We start from the raw sequence: 18,007 nt of genomic DNA, 5'->3' as shown, positions 1-18,007 counted from the left end.
TTAGGCCAAATTATGAAAAAAATCACAGGAGTGGTTTTGAATGATAAATGGAGAGCATAAACACAGAAATAAACAATCTTGACATTCATATAGTATGCTCTCTGTGTTACCAAACAAGAAGTGTTTACCAGAGGTATTTGAAAACTTACAGAAAAGAAATCTTAAAGACTAGAAGGGAAAATGTCAGTTTATATCCTTAAAGAAACCTTTGTCTAAAAACAAGTCAGAGGTCTTATTTTAGCTTGTTTCTTGCACTGAACTGCAGTTTTTCAGTGTGTGGGATGAGAAAGTTTTTCAGTGTGTGTGAGGAGAAAAAAAGAATTCAGGGTGTTTATTTATAACTCTATAAGCTGTGCACAGAGTTTCAAAACCACTTGCAGCAGTTTCAAAACCACTTCTTGATTCAGAAAGGAAATTAGATTAAATCACTAATGAAGGATTTTTTCAGCTCTTGGCCTTTTCTCTTTTACTTTCCATGTGTTAGCCGAGTTACGTGTATTCATGTATGAGAACACAAAAGTGGTAAGAGTTGACAACTTGTCACAATAAGTCATTTGTATTAACAATCAGCCTTAGATTACTTCCAGCCATTTTGGGGAGAAAACTAGCAAGGATTTCATACATAGAAGGACTTATGGATCTTGTTCCAGTACAAAAATTAAAAGGTAATGAATAGAAGACAAAGGTCTAGTGGAACACGCATTTAAGAGGAATGTGCATTATTATTTTTGAAACACAGATAAAATGTAGCCAGTTTAATGTCTTTCTAGTCGTAACCTTTAGGGCACTGCAGATGGACAGACTTCATCAGCACTTATGTGACATTTAATGGAGACCTAGAAATGCAATTGTGAAGACCTTAAAGAAGTTTTAAGAGCTTTCACTTTATGTCATAAAAGATTAGTGAATACAAAAGGCAATCTTTAAAGAGCTATTACCAACCAGTTGCCCATAATCACCCATTCGAAGATTTGAAGACTGATGTTGTGACCTCTTCTTCAAAGAAGGAACTATTAAAAATAATCATTAGCTCTATTTTTACAGGAATCCACTACAGTCCCATTTTGGAATTTAGCTAGAGGGCCACCCTGCTGTGCAGAACACAGCAACTTACAACAACAGCTACTTACAGGTTTTCTGACATCTGGGAGGGAGGCCCACAGTGGAAAAACAATGGGTAATACAAGAAGGTAGGTGAGCTGCTTGCGCAGGGTGTCAGGCCAGGCCAGGCTGAGAGGCTGGTCCTCATCCTCTTCATTCTGGAAAAAAAGCCACAGTGAGCAGAATATTGAAGTGGATGAATGAGGTTAGGGATTCTCTAAAGAGGAGTCCTGAGGAATCTGCTGTTTCAGTGAGAACCCATGAAGTCTGAAAACATCACATTCATACACAGTGAAAAAAAGACACACCTACCCAACAACATTAGCTAGGACACAGTCAAAAGCTTTTGGCCAGACTATGAGATATTCGTGCAGCACAGGCTGCCTGAGAACATCTGTCTGAGGCTACGTTGACAGTGGTCCCTTGGGATGCATGGAGCAGTGTTGTGCCTTCTCCCTGGAGGGCAACCTTGTGCCTCTGTCACTGCCTCCCACAGGCTCTCCCTTGGGATGTGGGCTAGTCTAGTCAGGGATCAAAACTGGTTTGGACTGCACTAAGCCTGGCCACATATAGAGACAGAGATAGAGAGACAGAGAGATGGAGAGAGAGAGAGGTAGATAGATAGACAGATGTGTGCATTTGTATGTATAAACACACCTAAACATATATATGTATATAAACGGATTTATATATATGTGCATATATATATATATGCATACATATATCTAACTTTTTAAGCTTTCGTAACTTGAAAAGTTACTATTTAAGATATGTATTTTTTTTTTTTTTCTTGTTCATAGGACCAGAGGACAATTCAGGCAGGCAGGGACATGGGGATCTCCCATGCTCAGCTGGGGAGTCAGACTGGGCTGGTCAGGGCTCTGCCCAGTCAAGCTGTGAAACCATCAATGACGGAGATGGCCCAGCCTCCTTAGGCCCTGGCTTCACTGATGATCTGTCCTCATGGAGACCTCATGTCTCCATCCCAAGCCTCTTGTGTTTAGACCAGCCACAACACAGCAGTCTTCTTAACAAGACATTCCTTTCTTGTGTAGCTGATTTTCACATCAATCTCAAGTCTCCTTTCATGTTTATGCTCTTCACCTCTCAACTCTTTTACAGAGTATGTCTATCAAGACCTTCTCCCATGACACAAAACCTTTTGGCTGCCACATACTTTTCTTTTCTTAGGCTGGTTCTGCTAACAAAATGGAGCCTTCTCAGACTGCCACAGAAAGCAACCAAACTGAGCATGATTCAGCCTTTTGGGTGTATCTTTTAAAATATCTTTTTAACTTTTCACACAGGTAGGCAATGTCTGCAGAACTGCATAAAGATCTGATTTATACCACAGAATAAGGCAAAAGAAAAAAATAGCCTAAACAGTTCTTTCACATAGATGCGTGTAATGCAAACACTGTTAAGCCCGTGGAAAGAGAGCTCAGTGAAAGCTGAAGAAGTCCAAAAAACAGTACTTAGCAAAAGATGCGTGCTTGAGAACATGAAAGATATACAACTGCTTCTTCATGTAGTATTATTGTTTTCTCCTTTTGCAAAACAGCTAATAAATGAGAATTCAATGCTCTCTGCAGAATGTAAGTTACTCTTCCCATAGATTTATATTGGTTTCTTGACAGTTTTAGCTCTATCTTAAGATTGTTTACATAATCCTTATGACAATGTTATTAGAAGCAGTCATTTGAATGACCATGTCAATTTTTTTTTTCTAAGCAAAAGAGTTATTGATGGTATGTCACCATATGCTGGTATTGTTCATAATGTTTTCTACCTATTGCTAATTTTGAAGAATGAACTCATAATTATTTTGCTATTATGAACTCTGGAATTGTTCAACTGCTCAGCTACCTAAACTGATCAGCACCTACAGAAGCAAGCCCAACTCTTAGCTCAGGCTCTTCCATCATTACTGTATCACTTGACACTGATGGACTGGAAGAAAACCCCTATTTACCTATTAACACATTGATAGGCTGCGGCTACTTTGACAGTTACTTGTTGATGTCAACATAAGACAACATTTTGTTAACCGTTAGATTTTGCAAAACTCCCAAGCTGTGTGATCGTGGCAATAAATTGAATTGGTCATAATAGATATAATCATTAAAAGATTAAAAAATGTACATAGGCACAACAGGTCACACTCCACACACTACTTAAGAGGCTCCTGAGCAGCCTAATAAGTTAGCTTCTGCTTTTAGCTTTCAGCTCTTTACCAAAGTGGGCAGACGATCTGTACTTCACTGCTGCAATCTACAGAAAGCTGAATTTTGGGGGACTGGGGTGGTGCAGGAGTTTAAGGGGCTACTTCCTAAAAACCAAATCCATTCCTTTCCCACTCTGGTAGGTGCTGCTAGGTTGGGAAAATCAATCTGAGATGGATGCTCAGCTTTGAAATATGATGACTGAGGTAAAATTTAAGGAGAAAAGGACCAATTGAGGGTTGCCTGGGTACCTCTTTCTGAGTGGCCTGTATATAACTCAAGCAGTGGACTCAGCTGGAATAAAGCTCCATAAATGTACTGCTTCATAAACAGCACTGAGTGACAAAGTACTCCCTAAACTGCCATCCTTAGAGATTCAGCATTTAACCACAACAAGAGCTTTACATTAGTCTGAGTTTGCACATGGGTCTTCAAAATGTACAGAAATTAACACCTAAGTTGGTTCATGCAGTACTGTACCCATATACACTGTACTTCAACACTGGGCCTCATTGAGGCCTTGTGTCTGTGTCCAACAGCTTCGGGCTAGTGTGAGCACACAGGCAATGCAGAACCTGCAGCAAAGGAGCACAAAGAGTTATATATAGAGATGTGATAGATGTCTTCTGAGAAACCTTGCTCTATCTGTTTGAGATCTTGTCACTTTCAGGTTGTACTGCCTCATCCCTCTCCATGAGACAGAGCTATCTCCAAAATAAAAGGCCAAAGTTGAGCTCACTTAGTAGGTCAAACTGCTTTTTCTCACTAGTTTAACTCCAGGATATTTACATATGCTACAGACTGGATCTCCATTACTTATTTCATAAACCGGAATCAGCATCTGATTTTCAAATGCTGACCTTCCAAAAATCAGTGGAAGTAAGGAAGTTCAACATATTTATAAATCTAGCTTCCATAAATTTCAAAGCAATATTGAACTATCCACTGAGTTCAAGGCATGAAAGTGAAATAATTTTGGCAGCTATAAAACCACGTAAATGTGAGTGTCATGCTTTGGACTAAGCAGCAGTGATATAAAATGAGTCAGCACGGATTTATGGCAGAGACTGCGTGCGCTGCCTGTGGCTGCAGACTATCTGCAATGTACATACTGAATATGCATTCTCACAGTTTCTAGAAACTAATACTCTCCAGTTTTGATTTATTTTAGTCTCTGTGATGAAAACTCAATACTTGCAATGTTCATGATTATTATCTTCTGCAATGCTAAGAAGAAAAACCTAATGATAACATGACATACACACCGGTATTCAGTTGCCTAAACACAACGCATGCTGGTACCATTTTAGATACCTTCTGGTATCTCACTTGATCTCCAGATGCTTGATCACAAGTGGAGAATATTCTGCTTGTTTATGACACACCTGCCATCACTTTCCTTTTCTCTAGGCCAACTGAGGTGGTACTACCTACCAAACTATATACGAATAAGTGCTACCCCAAAACTAATTCCCTGCTATGGCTCTGCAGTTAATGAGTTTTAAAGATACTGGAGTGAACATATGAACATATCTGAACAGTAGCTGACATTATACATTTTGATGATAATCCAATATCTACACAAAGTTTCACGTGAACCTAAATTTAACTTCTGCCACAAAATCAGAGGGCATATTATAGTCAAGTAAAACCTGAGGCTGTACAATCATGGTTCTCCTACATCTCTAAGTGCACTTTGATGACTTTGCCTGAAAGGATTTTCCAGACTATGCTAGTGAACATATAACTGAACAGTGTACTTACATGAATACAAATAGCATGAATTCTAAATGTTCCAGATAGTCATCAAACACACCAGTACTGCTCCTGGCAGATATGACTGGCACCAGTATCACTTTTGCTTAACCAGCATGGTCACCTGAAGACCTTTTCCCAGTATGCATTTAAAGGTGGATGTCCAATAGGTAATAAGTGACTTGGGAAGGATAAAGTAGTTAAAATCTCTACAGTTAGTAAGATTGACTGGACTAAGAAGATAGAAACAGCTAGATTAAGTCAGACCAAGGGCCCATTTGTACCAGTATCTTGCAATGGTCAGCCACAGGCACTCAGGGAAGAAGTACTGGAAAGTGGCATATTTTTTCATCTTCCAGAAATTAAGTGTTTAGACAGAAGCGACTTTAGATCTTCATATATAATAGTAATTAATAAGTTTCTATTAAATTCTCATTCACTGTCATAATTCTTTCCACTCTTTATTATTGTGTCCTCATTTCTTCCTGCTTGTGCTTGGAACTGTCTTTTTGTTAAATATACATTTAGAGCGTGAATATTGTATGTATACTCATGCCTAGATGGGATGGACATGGTATCCTAGTGCAAATTAGTCAACAATTATAACCAAATTAATTATCTAATAGGAAAATGCTCTCTTCGTATGTCCTACCAGGGTTAGTGGGGTACATCTTTAAAAAAAAACAACCTACAATTATGATTCTCTAATTTGAAGAAATAAGATTATAAGTGTTGTTTGTCTCTGTGTTCTCTTTTATACCTCTGTAATAAATACTCTTTTCTTTTAAACCAACCTATGTATATTCATAACCCTATTCTTGATACTCCACTTCTTCTTCTTTTTAACTCATTATAAACAATAAAAAAGGTACCAAACCTCTGGATGCTACATCTTTCACAAGTTCTTAGTCTAAGAACATCTATCTAACACTTGTGTGTAATCCCACAGACAAAATCTCTTACTGGTTTGCTCAGGACTGATCTGACAACTTTTCCAAATCTCCCAAGAAAATTTTTCCGAACAGAGGAAATGATGGTGTGTTTCACATTATATAAGCAACACAAACATATGGTGGCATTTTATCAATAACTATTTTGTTTATAAACAACAGCTTACAGCAAACTCCATCTGCCAAAGTCACAATGTAGTCACTGTTTGTAGCAAACATCACAAAATCATTGTCTCCATGGATGCTCACCCTCATATTATCTTAGGCAAAACAGCTGATTTTCTGGCACAACATCAAACTGCGTTTTTATACTTTTATCGTGACAGTAGGACAACATCGAAAGCTAGTACATTGAAGCACCTCAAACTTATCTGAAATATTGAAACTGCCACTATTTACCAACTAGTCTGTATTGGATAACAGCTATAACAGTTACAGCACATGAATTATAAATATTATATTCTGAGGATTATTCTGTTAGCTGAACTAAGCTGAAGAGCTGAGCTATAAATTCTCATGCTTGTACATTTCTTGTGCATTTTGACTTCTGATATCATTAATCAATAGAGAATTAGCATTAGGACTCAAGAAGAAAGGAAACTGCATACTGGAATTATTTGAAGTTCAATTTGCTTGTGTTAAAGACATTGAACACCTATAACAAGGCGATTTCTTTCTTTGCCTGATAATGCTGCAGAAGACTGTTGAGTTTTTTTTCTCTTGGAAGTGAAGAGCTCTGTGCAACCCAACTTCTCATAATAAGTGAATCAAGAAAAAATTATGATGTCTCAAATGTTACCTGTCTCAGAGGTAAGCACTGATTTTCAGAATTGAAATGGATTTTTTCTTTAGAATAGCAAATCTCACATTAATTTATTTCACTAGAAAGACAGAGAACAAAGGCAACTGGAGCCCTACTGTGAATTCTGGAACAGCCTCAAGCCTCTGCTTTGAGTTTCTTGTTCGTAACTTGGGTCACTCATATATCTTATCCTACCTGACAGCTGGAAAAAAAAACAAAAAAAAAGTGAAAGAAGGTGAGATAGTAAGCTAACACAATAGTATGCAATTTCTATGTGGTAACTAAGACAGAAAATAACCTCTTTCCTTGTGAATTCTTGAGTAAAATTCAAGCAGAGAGTAAAAGTAAATCCCCGAGCATTCAGAATGCATTCTGTATATATGGATGCTCTTCTTAGGGCAGCTAATCTATATTAATCATCTCTGCCCTGTGAACTCACTGGAAAGAGCTACATTTTGAGTGGAGCCTATGGGAAGCTGTAGGGCTCAGGTAGGTACTTCCTGCAGATTCTGTTGCTGCTTGTGTCCTTTTGGGCTTTTGCACAAATACCTGAAAGGACAGCTCCTGGAGTTATATGCAGGTTTTTATGCTCATGTTTTTGCCAACCTTCTTTGGGGAATTTGAAAATAGATACTCAGAATGTAATAGTCAAAACTGCAGTCAATCCACCAGGAGAAGTAACAGCTATGGTGTGATGGAGATACAACTGAAGTATAAGCCTTTGTCTTCACGCAATTTTCCACTATCCTAGTTTTCAAGTAAGTCAAACCAGTATAAAGCAGAAGAAAATGTGGAACACGCAACTGAGTAGCTTTGGGAAAATAAAGATCAATTCCTTTTTATGGCAGCGCCGTTTTCATTAAGTTACAGAGAGCTATACTGGCAAACAAGATGCAGGCATTTACCTTAGGCTGAGTGTGGCAACTGAGAAGAGGTTTAGGTTTTGTATTTTTAATGATCAATCAAACAAATAGCAGCCATGCTTGAATGTATTATGACCTTACAACAAAGTCTGCTCTAAATCTCCTCTACCCTTTCTCTATGAAACAGAAATGTTTAATATGGACCAGAATCATAGCCTGAGACAGAGAACAAAAGGCTACTCAGGTTGACATCATGCTAATTTGATGGAAACGGAGTGAGTACTACAGGGGAGGGGAGATCCATCCCACCAGGGGCTCTGTCCTGAAATGCAGCCCACTGTGCTGCTGTTCTTTGACAGGGAAGGCAAAACATGCTTTACCACACTGTTGCTCAAGTAAGTGGATTAGAGCCAATGAAAACAATATAGCATTCATGGCATTTTCCTATGACATACAAGGTGCCATATATTTTCATGGAAAAGTTATCTCTGACATGGCTGGCACATAAACATTTTTCCAGTGGGGTTTCCATGGAAACAGGTAAAAGCGTGTGCATGTGTATGTGTGCGTGCGTGTATGTGCATGTGTATGTGTGTGTAGGTGGGAGGAAAAGGTGTTACCTTCAGATTGGAAGCTATTTTTAGGAAAGCCACAGGTTAAAACGACTATGACTGAACACACTTAATCAAATGCTTGTTAAGAAGGTGGCGGGGGCGCACGGGAGGGGAGACAATTGGACTTCTCAGAGGATCATTTATCTGAAAGGAACTGTATAAAACATTTAATGAGATACTGTCAGTGTTCTTTTAGTCTTCTTTCATTTTCTCATACATGCTCAGTACCACTTTATGAAGTCTTACATAATACAGTCTTCTTCGTGGCAACCTGCTAAAGGTTAAGAGACAGAATGTCATAAGTAGAACAAAATCCCTGAGGAAGATGCAATATCCAGCAGGAAGAAAGCCAATGTCTGGCTGCAAATGAAGCAGGAAAGTCTTACAGATGGTATAGTAGGAGGAGGTATTGTTCCCTGTTAGGACTGGAAGGAGACCACAGCCGTCTGCCCTTCTCAGTGGAAGACCCCGGTTTTATCAAAGTGTAGGACATCTGCTGCTGCTGCTTATAGTGGGAGTGGGATTATATGAGTCTTACTGTCTGGGACAAATGACTTAGTTGCTGGGGATATTTTCTGGAAAGCCTTTTTGAATATCTGCAGGCATCATCAGGACAGAGATTATCTTGTTGCTCTAGGGCTTGGGGTAGCAAGAGGGTAGCTGAGGTACCCGGGAGGAGAGTGGAGTAAGAAAAATGGAGTTAAGGGCCTGAGAAAAAGCAAAAGTAAGACAGCGGAGTTTGGAAGAAAAAAATGAAGAATTAAAAGAGGGAGAGGGGGAAAAAAAAAGAAAAGGAAATAAAGTGAAATTCGCCTAGTTCATGAAACTACATAAAAGTCATTAACTGAAAGTACCCTTGCCTCTGTCTTGTCTAGTGTTTCAGCCTTGTGCAATTGAAAAAGAAGGAAAAGAGTAAAAAAAATAAAGACTCTGGAAAGAACACAAAGATGACAAAAAAACTCCTAAAGAAACCAGGAAAGCTTTAGGAAAATTTAAATCACGGCATTGGCAGTATGAAGTTTGTATAAGAAGTAGTTTAACTTAAAAATATACGAAAATTAAAATACAACATAAAAGCTATTTTTCCCCCCCTTTTTTTGCAGTCTTAGCCTGAGACCTTGCTTTCACAAGGGTCCTTTGCTCAGCATCATACTTTTACAAGAATGGGGGTTTTATAAGTAAGATGGATCCATTTGTATTATCTCTTTGTACTAGAGGAACATGTAATTGCTAAGTAACTTATTTTCAGACAACTCTAACTCCAATACAGAATTTCGTATTACTAAAATTCTTGTGCCTAGGGATTTAGACGCAGGCATCATAATCTGTACCATTGGAAAGTAAGAAAAAACCCAAATATGACTATGCTTGTTTTGCAAGACAGAAAAGCATGAAGACCATAGTGGAACTAGACAATGGAGGAGAAAGAATTAGAACCCTATGCAAATCTTCTATGTTGTGACTGAAATATTTTAGTCATACTTTATAACCTGCTATGTCAATACACAGATTTCACAGCCCACAGTTTTCAGGACAACACCTTTTCCCCCAAAGGCATATTTCAAGTTTAGTTCCTCCAGATGGACAATGTCTCTGATTTCCTCAGTTCTAAATTATCATCACTAAGACATGGAGGCACTACTGGTAAATCTACTTAAGAGATTCTCTAAACAGCACTTATGGATCACAAAACTGTATCTTTGGACACACAGAAGTGAAAAATTGGAGAGAAGCAACTCTATACTACCTCTCCAAATTCTGACACTACAGTACTTCCTTTTCCATTGAAGTAAGGGAAAATCATCAAAAATTCAAGCTGCCAGATTGACTTTTATGCATGGAACAGAAGCCAACGATGTTCTCAGTGTAAAATGGGGAATACTTGTTCACAACAAGATCAAAGTTCAAGAGTATTTGTAGGTCAAGACTGAGCTGCAATGGGTTTGTTCTTGTCACTCAGCTCTAATGAGAGAGTTTTTGAAAGAGAAGGAGAAAGCATTGATGAGGACTGGCTGGCATACTATCCCGTGCCTTCAGTATTACTTCCCTACATAGAGCTGCTCTTAGAATTTATACCATTGTCTTTGAAGATGTATTGTTTCCTAGGGGTACATAGTGTCTGCATAAAGTCTGGAAAAGCTATAAAGAAGGCGTGGGAGGGCAATGACCAATTTCCCTTCCTCAAATTCTAATCTTCATCAGAGAAAAAGGTCAAGTGAATGCTGTGTGTGTGATTCTGTCATTGCCCACACATCTATAAATCAGGAGTAATGCTATTAGCATCCATGAAGTCAATATACAAGGCAGAAGGAAACTGAATAGCCCAGTGTTAGCTTCAGACTGATGCCACAGCTTGGGAAGGTGTATCAGGAAGCTGTGCACAAAAACCTGGGCAATACATTGAGTTACAGTACAGTACAAAGTAGGCAGAGAACCTCACAGAGAAAAAGAAGGCTTCCAAGTACCATAGAGACCCACTTATTTGTTACATGGATGAGCAGACTGTTTTTGTTACAGCTTTTAAAAAATTCTAATATATACTTTAAAATTACAAAATAGGTTCCACCATATCAATAACAGGAGCAGCCTGAGACAGCAGCAGCTATCAGGTTATCACTGGAAGAAGACAAAATTAGAAAGACCACTGCAGAGGAACCCAGCATGGGCCATCTCAAAATGTTATTAGAGGATTGCTATTTTTTATTGTGACAGCAGACACCTCAAAGCCTTTCTTTCAGATTGATGGAGCTGAATCTGCAGAATAACTTCTCCATCAGTTATAAACCTCCCTGCTTGCTCCATCTTGTCATTTTGATAAGGATAAATGATGTATCCCATCTCTGATACAACACAATAGTTTTTCAGAATGTCCTAGTTGTTGCTGAAATTAACATAATAGTTCCTAACCTGGCCTCACCGAAAGTTTAAAGTGTCTAAAGGGAGATGAGAGGAAGACATTGCTGAGTAATGTACTCTTGGAATAATTTTCTCTCCTTACTCTGCAGTTGCTTGAAATTGAAACCATTGTCTTGAATGATGAGGCTGCTTGACCTTGCAGATTTCTGAACAAGCTTAGAAACTACTTCATTAAAATGTAAAATGATAGCATACGGACATTGCTGTGATATATGATTGCTTAAGATTGCCTTTTCTTCATTGTTTTCACCAAACAATCTCAGTGGAAAAAGTCTTACAAAGCAAGACCAGTTTTCTTCTTAAGCTACTGAACTCTATTAGAGTCTATTAGAGTTTTCATACATCCCACAAACTGATTTATGTACACCGTAACAGGTTACACCAGGTTGTGTCTTCCCTTATTGACCTTTGTGGGTTTTTCTGCTGAAGACAAAAAATACTCTGAAGACATATTTCACTGCAGCAGCAAGGCCAAACTCTCAGAACAGGATCTAACTGGATCTGAAAATTGATCTTTCCTTATATTAAAATGCTGAGTGTTGAAGTGCAGTGCTGAGATTTTTTTGTTTCATAGATTTTACTCACCCCATTTACGTAACAGTAATGCTTTGTTGGGCTGACAAGGATCTTTAAGCAGCATCTCAGTCTGAACAACCCAGATTTACAGAAAAGGTAATTTAATGTTCTACTATTCTTTCCTTGCCATGGGAGACTCATTCTCATTACTGATCACTCAGGATATCAGACTATCTCTTTTAGATCGTTGACTCTGATTCTCAATTTCTGCTCCCAGAGACCAAAATTATCTGCAAACAGTGAAGAATTAAAGCTATCTGCCAATATCTGGTGCACTGACGCACTGGTTGGCCAGAATAATTTTGTCATTTCTTCACTTCCAGCTGTGTAAAGCAAACAGAATCTTTTTCCAAAGAGTCGCCCTACTACACATCATAGTGTTTTTCCCAGTGTTGCAGAAAAAATTGGATAACCTCTCCCTGTTACAAACATGTTTTGGTATAAATTACGTTCCTTGTGAGGGACAACTGTGTTTAGGAAGCAGCTAACAGACATAAACACACTCTGTTACTTGTACACGTAATTTTTCCTGTGGTTTGGAGAACATTTCAAGGAAAGAATTTCACCTACAGTGGTATTGCTTGGGTCATGAAGAAAGCAAAATGATCTCTGATTTGGACTAACAATTTTGTTAATCAATAAATAACTGAAAGCAACTAAAATATCAAAACTTAAACCTGGGATGATTCAAAACAAAACATGTCTATTGCCTTTTTTACATGACGTTGCTGTATGCAAATGCAACACAGTTCATCTCACTTTTAATAAGGGGAGGCTCATGTTATGGTATAGACCACTGCTCAGCCATCTGTTGCAGTACATTTATTGTGTCACTACAGCCTAGGGAGAAGCCTAAGAAGTAAAGTGTACAATCAAAAACATTACAAAAGCTGTGTCAGGGATTCTTTTTAACAAGCCTTCTCCCTCTATGCAGGTTTTATTGTCTCAGTAATAAAGAGCAGTGCCCAAGTTGAGCAAAATCAGTTCAGCAGCATCTTCCCACTTGTTTGCCTACTTTGGATGCAGGCGCTACTAATAAAACTGCTAACAAATTAGAAGACATTAAATAAGGTCCTGGCAGGGCCAAATTTTGCAGTAAGATACTCTGGAGAATTGCAGCTTATTTAAGAAAGAAGCTAGCTCAACCGTATAGCTATTTCAGTAGCCATTGTGCACATTAGACACAGCTATGTAGTTACTTATTTTCTGCAAAAGGTGCATGTTAAAATGAATATATTTAAGTGTTTACTTACTTCTTTTGCAGATTTTTACCATATTAAATAAGAGTTATAGAAACATGTGCATCCTATATCTCATTCAGCTAAATGTATTATTTGTCTTAAGAAAACAGAAGGCAGGATAGAGAAGAAGTTCGTGTACAGCTCTTGTTTTATAACTACTTTGAACTGTCTCATGAAGCACAACATGAAAGGCTACACTCTTAAGAGGTTTTGTGCAATGTGATGATAATCAAACAAATAATTTCCATTATCTATATTTAGTACTGCAAACATTTTATCTGATAAGTAAAAACATATTTCCTAACATAATACACTCCAGACTGCCATCTTACCTTGACACTGAAGGGCAGGGCCAAGAGAGAAGAGATTTTATATATGTCAAACCATATACTGGGTTCAATTATAAATGAAGAATAACTGTATTGTAGACAGTGTATATTAACAACTTCTTGCTATTAGGATGTATACTCTCAGTGAAAAACACCATCAAGAATGCAATATATTTAACAATACAAAAATAAGAAGAATAAAAAAGACACTAACCTCTTCTTCAACGTTATGGGCAATTCCATTCTGCACTGGTCCTGAATCACTTGGTGGTGTTACTGCAACTTCCACTTTTGCACTTTTTTCTGTGGCATCATCCATAAAAAAGGGTAGGAAAACAACAGAAAACAATATTAAGTAACAAATCTATTAATGAAACTGCTGTTATATATTCAGTCTGTGTAAAACATCAAATACTGAATGTGGACCACCATCTGACTTAAAAAGAGAGAAACAAAAATTCTGCCTTCCCTTTGACCTATACACATTTTTAGTAAAATTCTTATGAGTGGTAAGCTTGCATTTACCGGTACTCATGTCCTAGAAAAAATCATATTATTTGCAATATTCAGTGTTCCCTGTTTATGCTAAACTGACTGAGCCTAACACTGCAGGTAAAAAGTGACATAAGTTATTCTCCCCAGACATAACAGAATGCACCATGTTGCACTTAGAGGTGAGGGGTATGTTCAAGAAGATATAACTTTTATAACACATAATTAGCCTATAATTTGCTATAATTAGCAAAGTTGCTTCTAAGCTGTAATTATGCTCTTTCTCATTCAAAAATAGGGTGAAAGAGTAAATGGATAGCCTAATAACATCCAATAACAGCAGATGATCATTAAAACAGAATCCTGTAGTCCTTGTACTAAACTTTTACAGGAATGAAAAATTAAAATTAAAATTGGGCCTTTGGTTTCTGATGCCAAATTTATTAAAATTCATTCTTACTGTCTTGGAATTCTCTAACCAGTAATTATCTCTTTAAGTATGTACTAGATAAAAATGTCAATGGCCAAAAATCCCTGGGATGATATAAAGTTATGGGGAACAGCAATATGAAATGCCTTATGGCATGCTCTTGTTCACTGAAGTAAATACAGCTGTCTAGTTACATTACTGGTGTCCTGAGATTCTTCTAAATTACAAATCTGAGATCACAGCCACAGTAGAGCACCAGACTATCTGTAATTATTTCAGTGCATGTGTTTTGTCTCTTAACCCCACAGCCAGCATTAGGGTTTATTAACAGAGTGTCCCATCCAACTGCTTGATTCTGGAAGCAAATAGTACCTAAACATAGCTCAAGGTCAGAAAAAGTGTCAACTGATAAAAAGATTTAGCTTTTATCAGACACATTGGCATCTGGCTTTCCAATGCAAAGAACATGCTTAGATAAAGGAGAGAACAGGACACAGTAGGTATTTTCTTTTAGTACAAGAACTTTTGAAATAAAATACAAATCCTTACACTTAATGGAAAATCATAGTAAGATAATTTTGCACAATTCACATAAATGGGCCTAAATGACTCTCAGCAAGCAGCAGACAGACAAATCAAATCTAAATATGAAGGGTGTTCTTGTGACAAGGGTGATACCACATAAAACAGATATTGTCCTAGAGCAGTTCAATAAATTAGTTAAATTGCCACAGATAAACTGTGAGGAAGTTTTCTCTCTCTGTTTCTGTCACTTCAACACATATCCAAAATCAGCATTGCGGTTTTCTTTTCAGTCCTGCTGGGAGGCTTTCTAAATGCCTTAGCTCCCTTTTCTTGCACTTAACTCATGTTTTGTCTGTAAGTTTCATACTCTTTTGTATAGGGCATCAGAATACTTTTCCTAAGATAGCATAAATGAAGTAGAAGAAATTAATTCCTAAGGATTTTCAGGCAAAATAAAACAGTGAAGAAGGCCCTCAGGAACAGGTGATAAATCTGCACTGCAGCACTCACCATGATTAGCAGCTCCATTCTGCCTTTCACTGTCTTCCACCTGGCACTTCTTTTTGGCGATCTTATGCAGGATTGAGGCCCTTTCCTTGAACCTTCCTAAAAGAAAGCATTGTCATTATTAAAAGGCAGCCATTTAGAGAAGCAAAGTTTCTTTGCCATAGCTTAGGCTCCACAATCAGGGCCGATAATCCATTTCCATCGGTCCTCAAGCAGCAAATGTGTTACTAAACACTACCTTATGTTCTCATATATACTTTATTTTCTTTTAAGTGGAAATAAAAATGCATTCTTTTTTTTTTTTTTCTATTCTGAGAACTCAGTAAGGAACAAGAAATTGAAAACAAAAGCTCTTCCTTTTCTTCGGAAGCAGTCAGTAAATTTCCACCTATAAAAGTGCTGGTGTAGGATTTCAGCCTAAACAGAAGATGAATACAGATTAATAAAAATACCAAACACTTTCAGGTCTCAATTAGCAGTACAGGTACACAGAATTTCAAGTGAACCCATATATTGCATTATGGTGAGTGTAGTTTACTTTGTCACTTCGTGTTCAGATACGTGCCTGTGACTTCTAAAGATACCTCAGAAGGGGAAGAAAAAAATCTCCAGAATACATTATTTCCATACCAGTTTCTCAAAGGTAAGTTTCCTTCTCAACCTGCCAAGTGGTTTTTGTCTCACATGAGGTTAATGACACAGATGATCACCTAGATTGTCTCCAGGGCAATTCATCCCATCCCAAGAGAGATCCCAGGTCCTGCCACTCTTTATTGACCATGGAGTCCAAATGACACATTCAAACTACGCAATACCAAAGATGGCAAATATTAAGTTAAATTAATTTAATCCTTTGCCTACATTGGTTGATCTTCCTATGTAAGGGCTCTTCGGACATTTTATGACAGTCTATGCTGTGTAGAAAGATGATGTATCTGCCGTTCTTTATTGCTATCCTCATTGCTCTTGCTCTTTAAGCATTTTAAAAAATATTTTAAAAAGTATAACCAGTGGTTATAATATAATACACTTCTAAGTAACACTGTTACTGTACAGGGTCTGTGACTTTTAATTCTTCATCTCCAGTTAAAAAAATCCATTGAAAACTCTTGGTGTCCCTGCAGCAAAAACAGTGCAGGCTTAAGACCAGAAGATGTTTCAATGGAATCACATAATTGATTAACAGTGGGAAGTAACAGTGAGAAGTCACAAATTAACTCAGGTAGTTGGAGAACAGTCACTGTTTCAAAGCTAAAATAAAAGACAATCAAATCATTAGTCAAAAAAAGAGTTCCTCTCTTCTCACAAATGGAAACTTCAAAACCCTCTACCAACACTTTTGTATGTGAAGAAGCACTTGCACAGTCTACAGGGACTAGCAGCTATCATTTGATGGGAAGTGGAATTAACAGCAAATCACTTGGAAAGTAATAAAAATATCACAAAGATTTAGTAAGCAGGACTGTCTTTTCAGCAGCCCACATCTTTTCACAAAAACACCATGCTCAAAAAAAAAAAAAATTAGCCACTCACAATATAATGCAAAGATTATATTTTTCGTGCATTATACCTAGAATAAAATTGCCTGCAGAAGAGTATCTAAGAGTAGAACGTAATCATAAATAGCAAGACATCTCACTATTTCCGTTCACTGGGTCAGTGGCAGAGATTTTAGTTAGGATACAGAGAGAAAGATAATTGTTTGGGATATCAGAGAAAGAAAAAAAAACAGAGGAAAAATGCAAATCATATTTCTCAATACTTTAAGCTGAAATGCTAGGAGTCAAGTCTGTTCCTAACTTCTTTTGAAACACTAGGGGCATTTAAAAAATGCTTATCCAGAAGCACGTGTAGATACTGAAAGGTGCCTTCGTAATTTTCATACAACATGTATGTCAGTTTGCTAAAGGATTGCTTTAGGTCTCAGACTCCAAATCAAGTTAATATGTTTGGGAATTCGGCTTGTGATGCCCCAAATACACAAATTCATGTTTTGGAAGTGATGCAAGTGATGTAGCTGAGACATTTCCTGAGAAATATCTGCAGAACCATCCATCCTCCACCTACCCCAGGTTGGTGTAAACCTTTTAAATTCAGGTTCAATTTTAGAAGTTTCATTAAAGTGATGCAGAATTTTGTAAGGATAGTCTAGTCTTTTGTTTGAGAACATTTGAAATTGTTTAGGTTTACTTAACAGAGAAAATTGAGTGATTATTGAACTGAAGATGTCTCCACAGCCATTCACTCCATTTCAGATGAACTTAATGGAAGTTGTCTTAAATTTTTTTTTTCACATTTCCAAAAACCATTTCCCACTTTTAGGAAGAATTTCTTACAGTGACTTTTAACACTGAAAATTACACCGCTTCATTCAGGAGACTGTTCCACAACTACAAGTTACTATCATGGAAATTAACCTCAACATTTGAAATGGAAATGGTATTTTAGTTTATTTTTATTTCTCAGCACACTAATGGTTGAACTTACATTGTTTTACATCATTACCTTCCATTTGATTCACACAGTGTACATAACATAATGTGAGGAAATTATAAAAAAACATAATATCACCTGTCAAAAGCATGAAACAAACTGAAAGGAGCAGTACTAGCCTGCATGAAGACAATGAGATGTAAAAACACAGTAGAGCTAAGTCTTTTCCATCCCTTCCCTTGCCATTTTCC

General features: G+C 37.4%; 1 protein-coding gene across 3 annotated transcripts in view; it reads right to left on the bottom strand.

Annotated features, from left to right (window-relative positions):
* The window catches only part of SLC24A2 (solute carrier family 24 member 2), a 110,601-nt gene that overhangs the window by 11,089 nt on the left and 81,505 nt on the right, over window positions 1–18,007 (bottom strand). For all 3 annotated transcript variants that reach the window (XM_082074865.1, XM_082074867.1, XM_082074866.1), the window contains 3 exons: window positions 15,327–15,422; window positions 13,584–13,672; window positions 1,131–1,259 (listed from right to left, as the gene is read on the bottom strand). In XM_082074865.1, the coding sequence (XP_081930991.1) occupies window positions 1,131–1,259; window positions 13,584–13,672; window positions 15,327–15,422 (314 nt within the window). The remainder of the gene's footprint in view (window positions 1–1,130; window positions 1,260–13,583; window positions 13,673–15,326; window positions 15,423–18,007) is intronic.

This window comes from Streptopelia decaocto, assembly GCF_964273445.1.
Source record: "Streptopelia decaocto genome assembly, chromosome: Z".
Lineage (NCBI taxonomy): Eukaryota > Metazoa > Chordata > Aves > Columbiformes > Columbidae > Streptopelia > Streptopelia decaocto.
Note: the sequence above shows the minus strand (reverse complement) of the source record. Positions and strands in the feature narration are given on the sequence as shown.